General features: G+C 42.3%; 1 protein-coding gene across 6 annotated transcripts in view; it reads left to right on the top strand.

The window, feature by feature from the left end:
- The window catches only part of ARHGEF3 (Rho guanine nucleotide exchange factor 3), a 320,037-nt gene that overhangs the window by 260,435 nt on the left and 40,299 nt on the right, over positions 1–19,303 (top strand). For 4 of the 6 annotated variants that reach the window (XM_036030937.1, XM_036030938.1, XM_028517989.2 and 1 more), the window contains one exon: positions 15,776–15,883. In XM_036030937.1, the coding sequence (XP_035886830.1) occupies positions 15,776–15,883 (108 nt within the window). Of the gene's footprint in view, positions 1–14,723; positions 14,939–15,775; positions 15,884–19,303 lie in introns of those variants that run through there. The other 2 variants (XM_036030939.1, XM_028517988.2) reach the window with 2 other exon arrangements.

Here is a 19,303-nt window from a genome sequence, read left to right as displayed (position 1 = left end):
GTGACTCATCCTCTAAGCCTGTTTCCTTATCTGTAAAATGAGAACTTCTGAGGGACTCCTAGAGATGAAATGAGCATGCAGAGGGCTCCCACAGACCAAGTGTCCCAAAGCTCACTAGGAGCAGCAGCACCTATTTTGCATGTGTATCAGTTGAGTGGAAGCCGTGGATGATCATCCCTTTCAAGTTGTCTGCTGGAAGGTCATTCTTTCCTTTTAGGAAACACCCACCCAGTTTCCCAGGGATTTGAATTGGCACTGGGTGTTATTTTTGAAAAAACAAAAGCTATTCCAAGCACACTGGTACACTTCATAGTCATTCCTGCTAGATAGAATGAAAAATATCTAGTGTGGTTTTCTACTGTTCCCATAATGACTTTCACACAGGGGTTGGGATTTAGGCCCTGGGTAGAGAGGCACTCTGGTCACAGAAAATGAGGAACATGTCATCCATCCTCAAGGTCTACTCAGGACACAGATGCAGGGATGGTGAGGAAGGTTAGTTTGCTCTGGGAGTTCTTTATGCCCTATACATCAGCAGGACACTTTAATTATAAATAGATCCTTTGTTAGAAATATGGAGAAACATCACAGCATGATGGATATGAGTTGGTGAAGAGTTAAATAACTAAAAATGACCCCTAAAGCTCTTTGATTATCAGTAAGTATTTATTGAGACCAGACTCTAGCTAGCACTTTTTCCCCTGGGTTTAAAAAAAAGAACAGAAAGGCATGCAAGAAATTTCTACTTGAGTTTAACCAAGTCATTCACAACCATACCATACAGGCAGTGATTGCCAATCAGTGGAAAGGGGTGTAGGGAAGCAAGCAGCCTAACTGGGGAGTTTGGGTACAGGGAACTGGTCATCCAACAAACCCTTGATGCTGAATGGTAACACACCATTCCCCAGGTGTGTATTTAATGGAGAGCATTGACTGCCGTATACACTTGAGCCAGGCACCTCTGTACCAGGCTGGCCACTTTAAGATGCTGGAGGAGGAGCAAAGAGGGGCTGCAGATTCCAAGAGTGACAGGGCTTGAATGTCAAAAGAGCAGCTTCTATTTTTTCACTCCCTGCCTCAGTGTATTGCTCTTCTGCCTCTAGTCTACAGGGTTCCTCCCTGGCTTAGGAAGTGAGCAGTACCGTGACTAAGAACTGAGGCCTTGCTGAGTAACAGCCTTGCATTCAGTCCTGGCTCTGCCATTCACACTATCAGCTATATGACCTTAGACAAGGTTCTTAACCCTTCTGAGCCTCAGTTGCCTGCTTTGTAAAATGGGTATATTGATAGTACTAACTTAAGAGAAGTCAAGAAAAACAGGCACAGAAGGCACTTTGGCACAGCCTGGCATGAAGTCATCCTCAGTATTATTGCTACTGTTTTTTTATGTTATAAAAGGAAGTTGTATATCCTGGGAAGATAGTGTAGGGGTGGCAGGGAGGGCTTTTAGCTCGGGTATATTTGAATTTGAATTTCATCTCTGCCAACTAATTATGGGGTATGACTTGAGCAAGTCTCCGCTTCTATGAACTCCTGCTTCTATAAAATAGGGTGATGGGGCTTGCTATATGAAGTAGAGGAGTGAGTGAGTGGGTTTGTGTGTGTTCCCACTTATGTGTGCACATGCCAGCACCTGGTACAGGGTAACTCCATGGCTCTTGGTGCCTCCTCCTTCACACCCAGGGGTCCCCACTGTCTACATAGCACTTCCTTTTTCCCTTGTCAGGCAGAGTCAGAATAGTCACACCTGGGTCAGGTGTGGACTGCCTTCTCTGTTTCTAGAAAATTGCTTGAACCTGTGAGTAGGTAGCATGTAATTTGTTCAATAGCAATTCAAGAGGCTTTGCAGGCTCCTGGCACCCCACTTCACAGCCTGCCTTGTAAATTGAGGAGCAGCCTAGAGTCTGACTCCTAAATGGTGGAGCAGAAGGAGGAAGTGCCTGCTGGGGAAATGAGCCTTCCCCTCCATTTCTGGGGGGCCCTGGAGGAATCTTTTCCAGGGAATTCTTTGCCAAGTTAGACCCCCTGTAGTCCTAAAGGATCCCACCCATCTATGGATGGCCTGTGCTAGAAAACTCTTGGGAACTTTGCCCCTTTTTGCCACGGGAGTACTTAACCTCAAGAATAAATAACATTTTTCTTTTACCACAAAACTGTCTTTGTTTCTTCTGGAAACTTTTATTGGCACCCATTAGCACTGACTCTCCAATGGCTAAACCAACATTTTTTACAAAATGAAACAGTCAAATCACAGGTTTGTATTTGCTTCTTTTCTTTTAAGTCAATTGCCATTGTCTATTCATTTTCCCTCTTGTGTCTTTGTAATTGAAATGAGCTGCAAGTGACGTGGGGACCAGAGCTGGGTCCCTGAGGCTTCTGACTCCTTTGTTTGCCTTTGCCTGTGATACATTCTTTTTCAAATTCACAGGCTTCTGAATTTTAATAGACTGTGATAATGATACATCTGGCTGCATATTAATTGCTGAGAGTTAGAAATGACGCATAATCACTGTGTTTCAGGGCTGCAAATGTACAGCACTGAGAGCCAGTGTTTGTTAAAGCCTTTGGAAAAATCCCGTGTTAGTGGGCATTTTCTAACTCCCGTGATTACTAATGTGCTACAGAATGAAAAGTGTCTCAAATAAAGTCAGTGTTGTGTTTTGTGTGTGTTCAGTTTCCTGAACATCATGCTTTGTACCTTATTTTTGTACATAGCACTGCTCAGTGGGTGGTAAGATACCAGCTGAAAGCTGAAAACAGGAAACTTAAAGTTTTTTTATTTTATTCCCAATTCAATCAATCCCAGTGGCTATGTGGCTGGTAGCTTTTTCCATTTTGAATAATCAGGTTTCAGTGAGAGCAGACTGTTCTAAAACACCCAAATGCGGTGTTACAGGTTCTCATTGCAGGCATGTGCTCTGAGAACGCACGTGGCCCAATGATCTGAAGAGACAGAGAGACAGCTGAGTGTTACCAAGCAGTGTGGCAAATGTATTTCATGTTTCATTTCTCCAAGGCTTGTCTGCTCAAAGTTATTGTTCTCAAAAATAGAAGCTGATGGGGCAACATGAGATGGGAGTCCACGTTTTCATACTACAGGCCCAGTATCCTCGGTCAGATGTCCCTCTAGGTTTTACCCAACTGCTTAATGTGGGATCCCTGGTCGCAGCTGAGTTCTCAGTCAGGTGGCAGACTTGGCTGTCAGCTTTGCGTGCCTGAGCAAATACCAGATTTAGCTGGAACAGTCAAGTCTGTCCTTCCTTTGGGACATTAAGATTTAGGCATCCTTTTTCATCTCTGTACTTTTTCCTTCTCTTCTGGGAAGTTAAGATAATCCTGAGCTTTAAGAGATGACAGGTGGGTGGAAAAGAACAGGTCAGTGGATCTGTGTAGTCCTTTCTGAAAGCCAAAGGTACCATGCTACTTGGGGAGGAATGCCATCCTGAACATCTGACATGGGTTGAATGCCTGTCATTGAGTCAATCAGTATCAATAAGTTCCCATCATTGCCTAATTTCAGATAATAATGGGATCTGGCCAGATTGGAAACCAGTTTTCTGGCCCATAATTCAGCAATACAGATTGTGATAGAAGGGGTTGGAAGTCAACCTCAAGACCCACCTACTTGGTTCCCTTCCCCCACTCAAGTTCTTATTTGGGGATTTCAAGGCTGCAATTTTCCTCTCCTAGGGACATAGCCATGGATCCTACCAAACCCCTCCCACTTTTGCTCTGTTTAGCTAGAGCATGACCAAACAGATGGTAAAGATGCAGGAAGAAAGGGAAGACAGGAATGTGAAATCAAAATACTTGTCTCATAGTCATTGAATTGTCAGAGCATGTCTCTGGTGAGATTGTGGTATGTGACATGGAGCTCCAGCTTTGTCCCTCGGAGGCCCTGGGGAAAATTCAGTGTAGAATGAACAAGGGCAGGAGAGACGGTTCGAGGGGACCTCTAGGGCAGGTTTGTACTAAGCACAGTACAGACATGATCTTATGTCATGTTCCCAACAACACTGTGAGGGAGTAAAGAGTCACCTCCACTTCATGGGGAGACTAAAGCCCCAGGAGGTGACATTCTTGGCCCAAAGTCATAGAGTATTGAGACCACAGGGTACTGTACTCAGAACAGTTGCCTCATATAGTATCCTTAGATCCTTTGTAATGAATCAACATTCTTTGAGCCAGAGTGATAAGAACTTTGTCACTTGTTACAGATACTTTGGCTTATTCCTATGCAGTGGGAAGCCTTAGCAAATGCCATAGTACCCTTGGTGTCTGTGCACTCTAGTTTCGAACCCTGAGCATTGATGGAGTCCCCAGTGGCATTGTTCTCCCCTTTTCCCTCCCACCCAGCCCAAGGGGAAGCCAGGGAATCCTTTTTACTGAGATAAACAAGTACAGAATTTGTATCCCACCTAAGGATTTCCAAGAAGTCAGTAGAAAATGACTGACAGCAAAACCCCAGAGCCACAGAGGCCTTCCTCTGGACCCTGTGGTTGTGATAAGGCCACCACTGCCACCCAGGTACCTTGTTGGCATCCTCCAACCAGGGATATGCAGCTTTGGTCCCATTTTCTAGATCTGACATGGTTGTGGCATAGTGGGCATGTCACTTCTGTGGCATTCTTGCCAAAAATGTGTAACCTCCAACTAATCATGAGAACACATCTTCTGGGCCCAAGGCTGGCCATCATGTATAAGGACCACAGCAGCACAACTCTGCCAGCAGCCCTCACATGTTTCAGGTTAGACTCTTGAAGTGGGTCAGCTCTGATCATCTGGCCCTGCTGCCTTGACAGCGTAAGAGGTTTGCTTGACTTTCAGAGGCAGATGTAGAGCCAGGGACCGAAGGGAGAGGTAATATTTGGCTTCCTCTTTCTCTAAAGGTCTGTAGTGCCATGTCTGGGCATGACCAAAGTGAGTTTCAGGCAGTGGGGCTGGCATTTGCTAAAAGAAACTTATTGGGGTGTGGGTATGCATTTCTCCTTCTGCCCAAGGTTAAGTAATAGTAACATCCTGTGTAAGAGAACTTGAATGTGGTTTTCTACTAAACTCCAATATTTTAGGGCTATTTATTAGATGTGTTTAATCTTGGGCCAATTTAACCAGTAGCAGACTAATAAAATAACAAATTTGGGCTTGCTGCCAGGACAAATGTTGACTTACCCTTATAATGTTGACTGAAATGAATAACTTTGAAAGTAATTGAGGAGTGAAACCTTAGCCAAAAATACAGTGTCTGAAACAGTGGTTCTGTTTTATTTTACTGGCACTGCTGAGAGATTATGCTTCATAAGCTAGGCTGCTGCTGCTGCTTCAGCTCTCAGAGAGTCCTACATTTTACTGAGTTATTTCCCAAGGTTCCTTTCCTTTTTCAGCCAATAAACCACCATTCAGCAAAAATTAATTTCCCCATGGCAGACAAGTAGGACATATTATTTTTGCAATGTAGAGGGGGAAAAGTCAATGATATTTAGAAGAATAAAGATAATAACTTGCTTGAGGTCTTCCTTCAGAAAGAAAATGGTATGCCCTCTCAGAGTTTGTAGTAACATTAATTGCTTCTCCAGGGTATGTATTTGATGAAATCCATCTAGCTTGCTCCACACCCCACCCTTCCTTCCTTTTGTCATTCAGTTTATACAAACATTAGAGAGCTATAATATTTTGGCTAGCATGTTTTGTACCTGAAGGAAGCTGGGAAGGCCTGGAGGAAAATAAGCCAGGATGACCATAGAAATTGTCATAAAGTGTGATTTCTTTCAATCCTCACTTTTTATTTGCATTGTATGAGAAGCTGTGTTTGTGGCCAGGACCGAGCAAGCTTTCAGAGACACGCTGGCATTGTCTGAGTTCAGTTAAATGTCTCCCAATGCCTCTCCCTTAACCACGGCTCCCCTAAAAACAACCACCTCACAGACTAATCTTGGCCAGATGCTGTAGATGCTTACTGGACCTTTGGTACTGACTGAATGGCTCAAGCAAAGACAGACTTGCTATATAGGAAATAAATATAACCTCTTCAACCTTAATGTATTTAGTGGAATGGCCCTGAGAATTGATGCTTTGATTTCTGGTTTTGCCCAAACCATCTTGTAATGTCTCCATCATACAATTTTTAGCATTTGCATGGTGGGTATAGTGGGGTTGGGGGCAGCTAGAGAAATTGTCAGATCTTCAACATAGCAATCCAGCACCCTGTCTGCAGTGTGGCTATTAGACTGAACTAATTCAGAGTATTCTGTGGTTTTATTTTTCCAGAATTTCCTTAATCCCTATTAGCAAAAAACTAACATTCCCTCCCCCCTGGCCAGCCCCCCCACCAAAAAAAACCCAGCCCTCATTTTTTCTCTTTTAAAGAAGAAAATTGCGATGTTTTCCTTATAGCATCTGATATGGAGAACTTGGGCCATTTTATCAAAGATGAAATCAGATCTTCTTTGGATGCTGCTATAGGGCAACCTGACCCCTGGAGAAAATAAACAGAAGGGTATGACCTCAATCTTTCAGAGTAGCCGAGACAAAGGTATCAGAACTCCCTCTGGAGCTGTTCCCAGTGGTTTGTCAAAGTCCCCAAAGTCTGTAGTCCCTTTGTTGAAATCACTGATAAGCATATCTAGGGGAAAATTATAGTTCTGAGTTTGAAGATCTTTTGTTCACCTTATGGGTTAGAAATCAATAATTCTGAAATGTGTTTGTCCTAATCAATGAAGCCAGGTTTCTGTTGGAATTTGGGCTTCATTATTTGCCTTTCAATTTCTGGCAACAGATGACACCAGGTCAATTAGCTCTACACCAGAGAAAACAGAAAAAACATCTTTAATGGAAATTTTAGAGTTAGAAATCATTATATCATTGTTGTCTTTTTCTATTTTCAAAAATTAAGATAAAGAGTCACTTTCAAGCTCCAAAGAGGCTCCCCCTTCCTATTTCTGCAGCCACACTTCTCTTGCTCAAACTGCCTCATTGCCACCTCTGTGTCCTGCAGCCACCTGGGGAGGCCCCGCTTGCTGACCACCTGGCGCATTCCCTACCCACTCCAGCCAACACTGACACTCTTGGGCACTGGATGACCTTCTGGTCGTCCCTGTTCAGCTGGCAGATGTTTCTCCTAGGGCGACACCTGCACATGTCAAAGAAACCCACTTTGCGGATGCTGGGTAAACACTCACAGAGTGGAATTTAAAAGGGTGCACATCGTCACAAAGTATCTCTTCCAATGTACATACTAATTACAAAGGGAGTGCAGTAGCCCCCCCCTTATCCACGGTTTTGCTTTCTGTGATTTCAGTTACCTGTTGTCCGCCACAGTCCCATTATTAAATGGAAAATTCCAGAAATAAACAGTTCATAAGTTTTAAATTGCACACTGCTCTGAGTAGCGTAATGAAATCTCGTGCTGTCCTACTCCATCCTGCCCAGGGTATGAATCATCCCTTTGTCCAACAAATCAGCACTGTATATACTCTCTGCCCATCGGTCAGTTAGTAGCATCTCAGTTATCCGATCGACTGTCGTGGTATTACAGAGCTTGTGTTCAAGTCACCCTTATTTTATTTAATAATGGCCTCAAAGCACTAAAGTAGTGGTGCTGGCAATTTGGACATGCCAAAGAGAAACCATAAAGTGCTTCCTTTAAGTGAAAAGTTGAAAGTTCTGTATTTAAGGAAAGAAAAAATTGTATGCTGAGGTTGCTAAGCTCTATGGTAAGAATGAATCTTCTGTGAAATTGTAAAGAAGGAAAAAGAAATTTGTGCTAGTTTTGCTGTTGCAACTCAGACTGAAAAACTTATGGCTACAGTGCATGATAAGTGTTTAGTTAAGATGGTAAATGCATAGAACTCTATCACAGGCATGTATGTAAAGGAAAAAACACTATATATATCAATATATTGTTCAGTACAATTCAACATTTCAGGCTTCCACTGAGGGGTCTTGGAACATATCCCTGCAGATACGGGGGGAGTACTGTACTAGTAGCTTCACAATCAAGAAATCCGACAGATACCACCTGTATTCATTTCCTAGCTGCTGTAACAAAGTACCACAAGCTGAGTAGCTTAGAATAACAAAGTTTTAGTTGTAACTTCTGTGGAAACTAGAAGTCCAAATTAAGGCCTCAGCATGGCTTTCATCTCTGAAACCTGTAGAACAATCCTTTCTTGCTTCTTCCTACCTCCCAGTGTTTGCTGTCAATCTTTAGTGGTTTTTTGTGTGTGTGTTTTAACCAGTCCAGTTGCTGTCTCTGTCATCACATGGCATTCTGTGCATGTCTGTCTAAATTTTCCTTTTTATAAGGACACTAGTAACTGGATTTAAGTCCCACTATAATCTAGTATGACTCCATCCTAACTTGACTATGTCTGCAAAGATCCTATTTCTACACAAGGTCACATGCACATGTTTGGGGGTAGAGCTTCAACATATCTTTTTGTGGGGACACAGTTCAATGTATAACACCACCTTATCCAACAAGGCAAAGTTTATATCAGCAGTAATAAGGTATAGTGACATAATGTACCCCTAATATAATGCACCAAGAATGGCACACCACTTCGTATTCTTGCCAACAGTGCATTATCTAATCAGAGAAAACACTAATCTAAATAGAGAGACATTCTACAAAAAACAGACCAGTACTCTTCAGAAGTATTGATGTCATGAGAGACAAACTGATCCTGAAATAAAAGGGACATTAGTGGGAAAACTGGTAAAATTCTTAAATAGTTCAGTTAATAATGTTGTAGCAATGCTAATACCTTAGTTTTGATCAGGTTGCCATGGTTATATGTAAGATCTAACATTAAGGGAAGTAGGGTAGAGAGTGTATCCCAGAACACTCTGTACTATTTTTGCAGTACTTCTGTAAATCTAAAATTATTTTGAAAATAAATTTTTTAGAAAAGAGGATTCATACATTGAGTGATTAGACAAATTCACCTGTTCTCAGAAGCAAAGGGGAGGGGCAAGAGAAATCATTTGAGTAAAACATACCAACTTTTAGTCCTATTTTAGACTGTTCATTGAGAGCTTGCTTTTCACAAAGCACTGTGCTATGTGTTCATCTTACCTTTTGGGCAGAATAGTTTAGCAGGGTGTAAGGTCCAATATACGATCCATATCTTGCCTCTGCCACCAGAGATGTGTGACCTGTATAAGGGCTTGTGCTCAATGAACCTCAGCTTACTCATCTACAAAGTGAGGATAATGGTGTTAGCTCTCTCATAGGATGTTTTGATGATGCCACAAGCAAATCCATGGAAAGTTCTTAGCCCAGTGCCTGATACAGATAATAAGTTCCCAATAAATGATAGCTCTGACCCACAGAATCCTCACTACTGCATTGAGAGGATTATTTCCCCATTTTTTAGTTGAAGAAACTGTGGGCAAGTAACTTGCCCAAGATCACCCAGCTAGTTAAGTGTGAGAGACTAAAAGAGAGAGATTGATTGATAGATAAATAGATGAATATATGTATCATTAAGTTAAAAAACAACAACATTAAGCATGAGGGAGAATCTGCAAGAATTCTTTTGAGGGGCAAGATACAAAGCAAGCTGTCAAGTCCCCCCAAAAGGGAGGAGTGGGGCCATTTGAAGTAAAGCTTATGGCTTGGAAGAAGGCAGAGGCAGGAGTAAAAGAACTGGCCAGCGAGTCAGTGAGAGGCCCGGAAAAGGTGGGAAGGCCTTGGCAATAGGAGGTGTCAACAGAAGTGAGAACACGAGGATATTTGTGGTGACCTAGAAGTTTTGAAGGGTAAGAATCTTGGGCATAAACTGTAAAACAGTGTGAACTGCCCTTTGGCCCTAAGGAAGGGGGTGGTAAAGTTGAGATAATAATCATAGAGCAATGAATGAGCTTTACATTTATTTGACTGGGGAGAGATGGAGTGGGAGTAAGGATCTGGCAAGGATAGAAGTTCTTAGCTTTCTTAGCAGAAGATGGTGCTATTGTAGAAATGGAGAGAAAAACATGAATTAGGGAGGCAGTCATTGAGAAAGCAAAGCATACTGACAAATTAAAGTACAGCAGACCAGGTCTCTTTGTTTTCTCTGTATTGTTTTTAAAATAAATCAGAGCTGAACTCCAGATTGTTTTATGTTGTGAAGTTCAGTGATTGGGAACCAATTGTTAGGTTTCTTAATGAGAGCAAATTAAAAGAAAAAGAAAAAACCAGTCAATAGACTAAAATAGGGAGTCTGGCAGCTGGGTGGGTGCTTCTCCACAGGGATGTCCATCTTTACATTTTTCAAGGTGACTCTCCCAGCTTTTAATCTTCCAACTACATGGACCTTTCCCTATTTTGTTCCACATTAGTTGACAATTATTTAAGTAGTGAGTTGTTTGTTTGTTTGTTTGTTTGTTTTAATTTCACTAGGTTTGTTTTCTAATTACACTCAGTGTCTGTCTCTTTAGCATTCTTTCTCACTAGGCTCTCATTAACAACTAACATAAATATCTCAGATTGCCCCTGTCTGCTCCAGTTCAGCATTCACTGGTACATTTGCAAAAATAGTTTTCTGTTCATTAAAATGAAACTTTTTATTATGGAGAATTTGACTAGGTACGACAGATGGAACCATACACAGAGTCTCCTGTGTCCAGCCCCCAACTTTAACAATTACCAACTTGTGATCATCCTGTTTCCCACACATCCCCTTTCTCCAACCTTGTTACTTTGAAGGAGATCCCAGGTGTCATATTTTTTTAATGATCTTTATTTGTATATATGAATGGGCAAGGAAAGTTTGTGTTTTCTTTGGGCTGATTTGTTTGGAAGTTAAGAAAATAAAATGCAGGAGGAAGGGGTTACTCACCCCTGAAAGGTAAGTCAGGTACATTCCCTGCTCACCAAGGGGGGGACCCAGCATGTCTGGCCCCTGGGAGAAGATGCAGATTGAGCCTGTGCTTTCTGCTGGAGCTGAAGGCTGTCTAATTGTGCTTGTGGAAGGGTGTGGTGTTGGGAATGTCGTCGTCGGGTGCATCGCAGTAGGAAGCTGAGGCTGAAGACTCCTAATGCAGGACATGATTTCTATGATGGCATCAGTAATATAGCAAATATGGTCCACTTCCTTCAGCCCTCAAGCTAAAAATGCTTTCTATATTTTTTAATGCTTGAACAAAGCAAAAGAATATTTTTTGATATGTAAAGGTTATGTGAAATTCGAGTTTTGATGTCTACAGATAATGGTTCAATGGCACATAACCACACTAATTTATTTACCTACTGTTCATAGTTGATGGCAGAGATGAATAGGCCTGACAGAGGCCGGATGGTCCATAAAGCCTAAAATATTTACCATTTGTCCCTTACAGAAAAAGTTAGCCAAGCCCTGGTATACGGTATGGGCTCTGGAACCAGCTGCCTGGATTTAAATTCTGAGCTGAGTGACTTTAAGCAAGCTGCTTGCTTTATGCTTCAGTTTCCCCATCTTTTAAATGAGTATTATAATAGTAGCTGCCTTGCAGGGATGTTTGGAGGAATAACTTAATAAATATCTATAAAGCACTGAACCCCTACAACAAATGTTAACTTCATATTATTTAATAATGCTAGAGCTTCTCAATCACTCTGAGATTGTAACTTCCTTTTTAACATGAAGATGATGAAAGCATCCTAGAGTGGTTACTATGTGGGTAAAACTTGATCCCTGGGCGTGCAGTACCCAACCCACCTCCTATTCTGCAGATGGAGCTCTGCACAACACGTCCCTGGTATTCAGGCATTGGAAAGACATTTTTTATGTCTCCAGCAACTCAGGGGCAAAAGCATCTGCTGGCACAATTGATTCTCCTCTCCCTTGCTCCTGGCCAGGTGTAGAGCAGCCAAGAGCAGTGCTGCCTTGCAATAGCAGCAGTCTGAGTCCTGCACCTATAGCTGTGCTTCTGGCCCCTCCGGGACTGTGTTTATGGCTCAGTGAAGGGTGTCTCAGGGCAGCTACAGACATGGTGTGGAAGGCCCTCCTGCTGCTCCCAACCCCACTCTGGATGAAAAAATGAAGTGCAGGGAGAATGAGTGAGGGTTTCCTTATGTCATGCCTATTAGAATGGAACTATTTTTGAGGGAAAAAACATTGTGCTAGCCCCAGCTGGGTGTCTCAGTTGTTTGGAGTATCCTCCCATACACCAAAATGTTGAGGGTTCAATTCCCAGTCAGAGCACATAACTAGGTTGTGGGTTCAATCCCCTGTTGGGGCTCTTGTGGGAAGCAACCAACCGATGTTTTTCCCTCACATCAATGTTTTTCTCTCTCTCTTTCTCTGTCTCACCCGCACCCCGCCCCGCCGCCGACTCCCCCTAAAACCAATAAATATATCCTCAGGTGAGGATTAGATTTTTTTTTTAATGTTTTCATTGTGCTAGATGATTTTGCTCTGATGGGCATTTTCTTACATTGTATATAACCTGCTTTGGTTTTTATCTCTTAAAGGGAAAAATGAGGAAAAGATAAAAATTACTGTATCCCCTAAGGAAGGAGTATTAAAATCTATTAAATTAAAGTCCACATTAAAAATAAAATTGCATGGACTGCTTTATTCCTCTTTATTTGTAATTCAAGCACAAGAGATATTTTAAGTTGCTGAATCAATCTTTTATGAAAAAATATGACCTCCATGCCTTTCTTCATTCTCCTTTCCTCCCTCATCTCCCTCTATTTTCCCTTCCTTTTTTCCTCTCTTCCTTATCCTCTGAAAAAATGAAGAAAAAACATTGGATAAAAGTTAATACTGAATCATGATAAGTATTCACAGCAAACTTATCATAGAAGGGAACTTTCTCTACTTGAAAAAGGGTGTCTTGTCTATGCCCTCATGAAACATAATACTTAAGGATGAAATCTTCATAATAATCACTTTAGATTCAGGAATTAGATTAGTGTACCCACTATCTCAGTAATCAACAATATATGGGGGTCCTAGCCAGTGCAATAAAACAAGAAAAACAAAAAAGCTATGAGCCTGGAAAAATGCAACAGAACTATTGTTATTCAGAAAATGCTACCTACACAAAATATGCAATGCCTTTTACTTAAAAAAAAAACTTTTTTAGTGAGATGCCCTTCTGTTCTGTCTTAAAATTGCATGGTGGGGGTTTTGTCTGCACTTGAAATAGGACACCGTGTTCCTGGGTTTAGCACTGACCTTCCTTGCCCAGTTTGGTCTGGCAGCTCAGTTGTTGGACTAGGAAGCCCCTGCAGGTCGTATTCTGTCATCTCTCTGTAAAGCCAGGAAGCAACCCTACTATTGTATTTGCTAGTTCTGAGTAGAGCTATTTAACTAGAATCTGGAAACATTTTCCCTGAGGGTTCTTTTTAGACAGCAGTAAAATGTAGCTGGAGACATACTGAATAAATGGAAAAGAAAAATCAAATTAGGCCAAGATTTTTTTTAAATCTCTTATTCTCACTGAAACCCTCGAGAAGAACACCATAATTCATACTTCACTCATGTGAGCCAGGCATAAGATCTTCAGAGGTCCCGTAACCTGTAAATGCTCTGGTTTTGAAACTGCACCTGCCCACTTTACAGGATCACAGCAGTAAATCATGCAGCAATAGTTTCTAGTTCAATTGTCTGTTACTTGGGAATGCCAGATTGTCAGAGAGCAGCCTGATGTTTACTGGTGTGTGCCTTAGGAAAGGCATTTTAATTACAATGCCACATAGCAGCCGTGTGCAAACTGCACAACCTGCAAAGGAGCTGGCATCTGCATCATGCATACAATTTGTAGCTGTGCAGAAAAACGCCCATCTGCCTGGATCATGTAAACTGGAAAGCAAAGTCAGCAGAACCTTAGAAACGATGACACAGCAGGTGGAACAGAGATGAATCTTCTATCCTGCCAAGCGTGCAATGTTCCCTGCCTGTTTTTAAAGCAAGAGAACCCAATTGTTGTTTGCCCTTCATTCTCCCCCTTCTGATACAGAGTCTGTGACCCATCAGCTTTAGTCATTAAAGGAGACTCTGGGCTCTGAGGTGCATGCAGGGTTATCTGAGACCAAATCCTGCCCCCCCTCCCCCAACACACAGGAAATCTCCCATGTCACTGCTGCAGTGCAGCTCATGCCACCAAAGGTGGTGATATCACAACGCTGGCATTTCCAGCCCAAGGCACAAGCCATTTAGAGAAATTCAGAGGATACTCAAGAGTGCACACACACGTGTGTGTGTGTGGATTCAGTAATGCAGCTCTGACGTAAAACATATTTTTTAAGTTCTCCTCTGGGGACAGATGCTCAGGAGCCGGGAATTGGACGGAGCATCCTGAAGGGCACCGTCACCTGGAAGCAGCAGGGCTGTTGGATCTTTCTCTCAAGCACTTCAAGAATTAGAATGTGATGTGTCTCATGCTGAGAGATTCATCTTTTGCCTTTTGGAACTGCACCTTCCCAGTGTTTAGGGAATCTCCTGATGTCTGTTCAGCTCAGCAAGCTGGGACGCTAGAGAGGTAACCGGCAGCCCGGATTTATTCTGTCTTGGAAAAGTGTTTTACTGCTTTGTGTGAAGTCATTCCTGGCCACGTTGGGGAATTGTTTTTGCACTTTCCTTTTAGTCTTTTAATTTTTCAATTTAAATGCCAGGAATGTTGGGTGTATTTCTAAGAAGGCTTCTGATTTCTGAGGCTGGCAAGGGCCTAAAATAACATGAGAGTTTGTTGGTAGAATTCCAAAACCAGGCAAAAATTTCCCAAGCACCTACTATGTTCAAAATACCCTGCAGGGATATCCTGGAGAATCTGAAGTTCTGGCTTAACCCTTGAAACTTTGAAAGAAAGCAATGGCTGAAAAAGAAAGATGAGCATCTTGAGAGTCCCTCTGGAAATGATTGAGGTCCGCCACAACATTTGTCACATTTGGCTTTTTCCATTAAAATTCGGTGTCTTCATGTGCTGTCCAACATCTACTGCAGGTCCAATGGAGCTTAGGAAGACAAGGGTAACTGTTCTCTTTGTCCTTGTAAGATGTTTTGTCTGTCATCTCTGTCTTCCAGCCCATTATTTTATTTATGTAATTCTTGTCTGCAAAGTCACAAGATAGGCTCCCTCTCATCCACCAGCTTGGTTTGGGGTAACTTGCAGATCTGCAAATGTTTTATGTGGAAGTGATTTTCGAAACTTGTGGCTATATGTAGTATAGAAACTGATGCCAAAGATAGGGTTTTCTCTTGGTGCCTTTACTTTTTCTGTCTAATTATTCTTTGTAAGTATTAATATGTGCATTTTAAATATACTGAAGATGTAGATATGATTTCTTAAGAGCCCAGTAATAGAAGAACATCTTTTAAAATTTTTTTAAAAATTTAGTTAACTAAAAGATTCTCTGTGCTTTAGAAAAGAAATTTGGTGCCTTTCAGTAAGGTGGAGAAAAGATTTTTCAAAAGAAGAAACCAGAAATATCAAAGACAGCTGCCTGACAAGGTCATTGGATGGGAAGTCTGAGGCAGCTTTGCTCTACAGGAGGGTGGGGCAAATGCTTTTACTGAGTGGAAGCTTCCGAATTAAAAGCTGGCAGATATTGGGAGTGAGAGTAGGGAGCAGATCTGGGCCCATTTGCTGTCCCCCAGAGGCTGCTTCTGTTGACATCTCCCTGCCACTTCTCCTTGCCTGGCTCCTAAGCCAGGTCATCTCCGCACAGCTAGAGTGAGAGGGGCACCAGTTACATTTCATAGATTGGTGTGCAGCTAGCAGCTCATGGACAGGGCATGACTTTGTGGTGTAGTTATGTTCTCTTTGTAATTGACCTTGACATTTTCCTTTCTTTTCAATCCTGTAGGAGCCTAGTAATAAACGGGTCAAACCTCTTTCCAGAGTCACATCACTAGCAAACCTCATCCCACCCGTGAAGGCTACACCATTAAAGCGCTTCAGCCAAACCCTACAGGTAAGAAAGGCACAGAAAACCGTGTTGTGAAGGAGGGGCATTTCTGTTTTACCCAGAATCTGCCCTGGTTTCAGATTGACCTGAATCACAGTTTATTTCAATAGGAGGGAGCAAGGGAGGGGACTGAAAAGGAAGAAAGAGGTATTTTCACATTGTAAATGGGGGTTAGGTGATGTCCTTTGAGACAGGGGAAACTTGAGGAGTCATCTCTGTCCAGACTTTTCTCACAATTGTATTTCCAAGTCGTGTGCCCCATTCGGATGCGCTCTCACAGATTTTGTCCTAACATATCTGTGGGCCTTCTAAGGAAACCAGTACATGATGTGAGCCAGAGGGCAAGAGTACCTCATGGCTTAGGTCAGGATCTGGGAATTATAGCACATGGAAAAATTCAGCCCACCTTCTGACTTCTTATGGCCTGAGAGCTAGAAATGGTTTTTACTTTTTTGAATAGCTGGGGAAAAGTCAAAGAGGAATGATATTTCACCACACGTGAGAATTGTATGAAATTCAACTTTCAGTGTCCATAAATAAAGTTTTGTTGGAACATGGGAATTCCCAACTGTTTGTGTTTTCTGTGACAGCTTTTGCACTAGAATGACAGTCGAGTACTTGTGACAGACCATATTTCTCATGAGGCCAAAAATATTTGCTATCTGGCCTTTTGCAGAAAATGTTTGCTGAACTCTGGCTCCTTGGGCCCTAGAAATGTTTGCTGACCTCAGCTCTATCAAAGACTTTGTCACCTTGGGCAGATGCCTTAACATCTTTAGGTCTTGCTTTTATTCTTAATGGGTAAACTGGGAGTGGTGCCACCAGCTCCTTCATAGAGTCACTGTAAAGATGAACAAGACAGTGCATTTAAAGGGCTTAGTATAGTGCCTTGATCGTCAGTTAGCAATCACTAATTTACTAATTAGTTAGCTAAGCAGTAAATATTATGTACTGTAGTAACCCTTTGGTTAACAAATGGTGGTAGTTGTTCTTGTTCTTAAACTCCTGATAAAGTTTCTCTTTTAAAGGGAAAATGGAGTTTTGTCCAAGGCCATGTACCCAATTTGATCATTGTAAAAGTCCTCTTGTAAACTGAAGCCCACAAAAGTCATGCCATGAAAAGGCTCATCTTATATTAGCTAAGTAAACTCAAGTCTGCTATTTCTCATTGTTCCTGAATACTTTTCTTTGTGGTATTTTTATCTTGACTTTGTGAGTCATTAAGAAAGTTGTGGACTGGAACTCAAGGCTTGTCCCATGCTATGGGACAATCTATGACTTGAGAACTATTTGAGTCTCCCTCATCCCCTCCTGTCATTGCTTCCACACCATTCAGCCAATGTGCCATGACTCTGCTTAGTATAGGCTGTTCTCACCACTTTCCTATAGATCCCAGCCTTCTCCAGTGCTTATCCCCTGCCATGCCCATTCCTCTGTTAACTCTGCTAACAGTTTCTCCTGAATGAATACCTCATTACATAATTAGCTGTGGGCTTGGCTCTGTTTCTCTCAGTGCTTGGACCTCTGGGGTCCTGGATAGCCCCTGATCACCTTTGTGGGAGAACACAGGAGAAAAAAAATAAGGTTGTCTGGGGGAGCCAGATGGAGGGCTTTGAAGCTAGTGGAGAAAAATGTGTTTACCTTCTCTCCCCTGTGACCATCCCTCAGCCCTCTAGCCAAGTTCATTGCTTGCTTCCCCTGGAAGATTCATCACCGCCTTAGTCCTGCACATCTGGTCTTTCGCTGAGTTCTGCTTTTTGAAAACTCTTTAGCCTGTCTACTGCTATTTTACCCTTTCCTTTCTACCCCAGTGGCTGTGGCTCAGATCATATACTCTGCAGTTATTTTCTCCCTTAATTACAAGGCCTCCATGCTGCCAGCCATATCTTGCCATAATCTCTCCTAGCACAGGACACCTTTTGCCCCAGGAAGGGGCACTCACTCACTCCACTCATCCCACAAGTACTGAGTGGGCCCTCATCATGAACTAGGCTCTATTTCCTGCCCTCATGTTGCTTACATTCTAGATAGAGTTGTTTTTTTGGCACCTTGATGGCCACATCTGCCCTTAAAGTTGTGTTTTGTTTGACTGCACAGTGTTTTGAGCTAACATTTACAAATCAAAACAGCCCATATAAGAATCTAGACTTTTGACTTCCTGAGGAAGTGGAAGGCCTGGCAGTGCTGGGGCTCTGTTTCCACAGGGCAGTAATGAGCTAGTTCTGAGTAGCCAACCGACTGGCACCTACAAAATGTTCCCATTGTCATACCTTTAAATTCTTTCCTTTGGCTTCCCAGGCAGCCTTTATTTCTTTTCTCCTGTTTCTGCCCTATGTGGATCCTACTCAGGGAACACTGCTGCAGGAAATATTTGATCACCTTGGAAATTTGCATTGACCTAGAGAACTGAGACAGAAAGAAATCAAGCCATGTCTGAAATCCAACAGACTGAGGCAAGGATGAGAAGCCAGACCCGAGGGAGGGATCTGACATGTGGAGATTAGTTTCTAAAACCTCAAAGATTTTTTTGTAGCAAAATAATTTTTTATTTACTTTTTTCAAATATCATGAAAAATAGCTGACTCTATGCTCCATATATGGTCAGAAACAACCAGCAGAAGCAGAACAGTTTTTCATAATGGTTATGTACATAGAGACAGCTTGAGCAAGGTGATTATGTTGTGAGTGTGTCCTTGGGAGGTCATCAGATAGAAATATGCCCCTGTGGTTGTTTGTAGAGCTAAACAGCCCTGTTTGCAGGGTGATCTGCAAAGCATGAAGAAAGCCATTCCCTCAAATATTTCCAACAGTCACTTTGGTGCATGCAGTGCAAGTTCTGCAGAATTACTTTCAGTCCTAGCTTCTCAAGAATAATCTTGTCACCTGATTGCTTCCCTCACCAGCTAGAACTGGGATAGGATGCTGATGTAGCCTGAGGCGCAGGGAGTCTGAGGGGCAAGGGAAAGTCCCAAACGGGCACTCAGTGGGCCACCCTCACATCTTTTCCCATTTTGCCTACTGTGGTCTTGATGCCCATTCTAAAAAGAAAGGAATGGGGAACAAGGAATGCAGCAGCTGCACTACACCTCTCAGTATTCATTTCTTACCCATATGTGTATATATTTATACCTTTTCTACTTCCAAAAACAACCTAAGGCTGCGACTGGGCAGCTTGGTTCTTTGCCATAGTACCCCTGTCCCTGGTTCCTGGCACCTTAGAGTCATATATTTTTCTTTGGATATCCATTTCTGTCTGTCAGGTTGGACTCCTTTTATTATAGGAGAAGAGATGCCCAAACACCCAAACATAATGCTTCACTCAATAACAGAGCACTTAGCCATCCTTCCTCTGACTCCTCAGGAGTATAACAGGAGAGCATGGGGCTGGCAGCTTCTTCCAAAAATGTTTAAAAACCCAGTCACAAA

Source organism: Phyllostomus discolor, chromosome 7, assembly GCF_004126475.2.
Source record: "Phyllostomus discolor isolate MPI-MPIP mPhyDis1 chromosome 7, mPhyDis1.pri.v3, whole genome shotgun sequence".
Taxonomy (NCBI): Eukaryota; Metazoa; Chordata; class Mammalia; order Chiroptera; family Phyllostomidae; genus Phyllostomus; species Phyllostomus discolor.
Note: the sequence above shows the minus strand (reverse complement) of the source record. Positions and strands in the feature narration are given on the sequence as shown.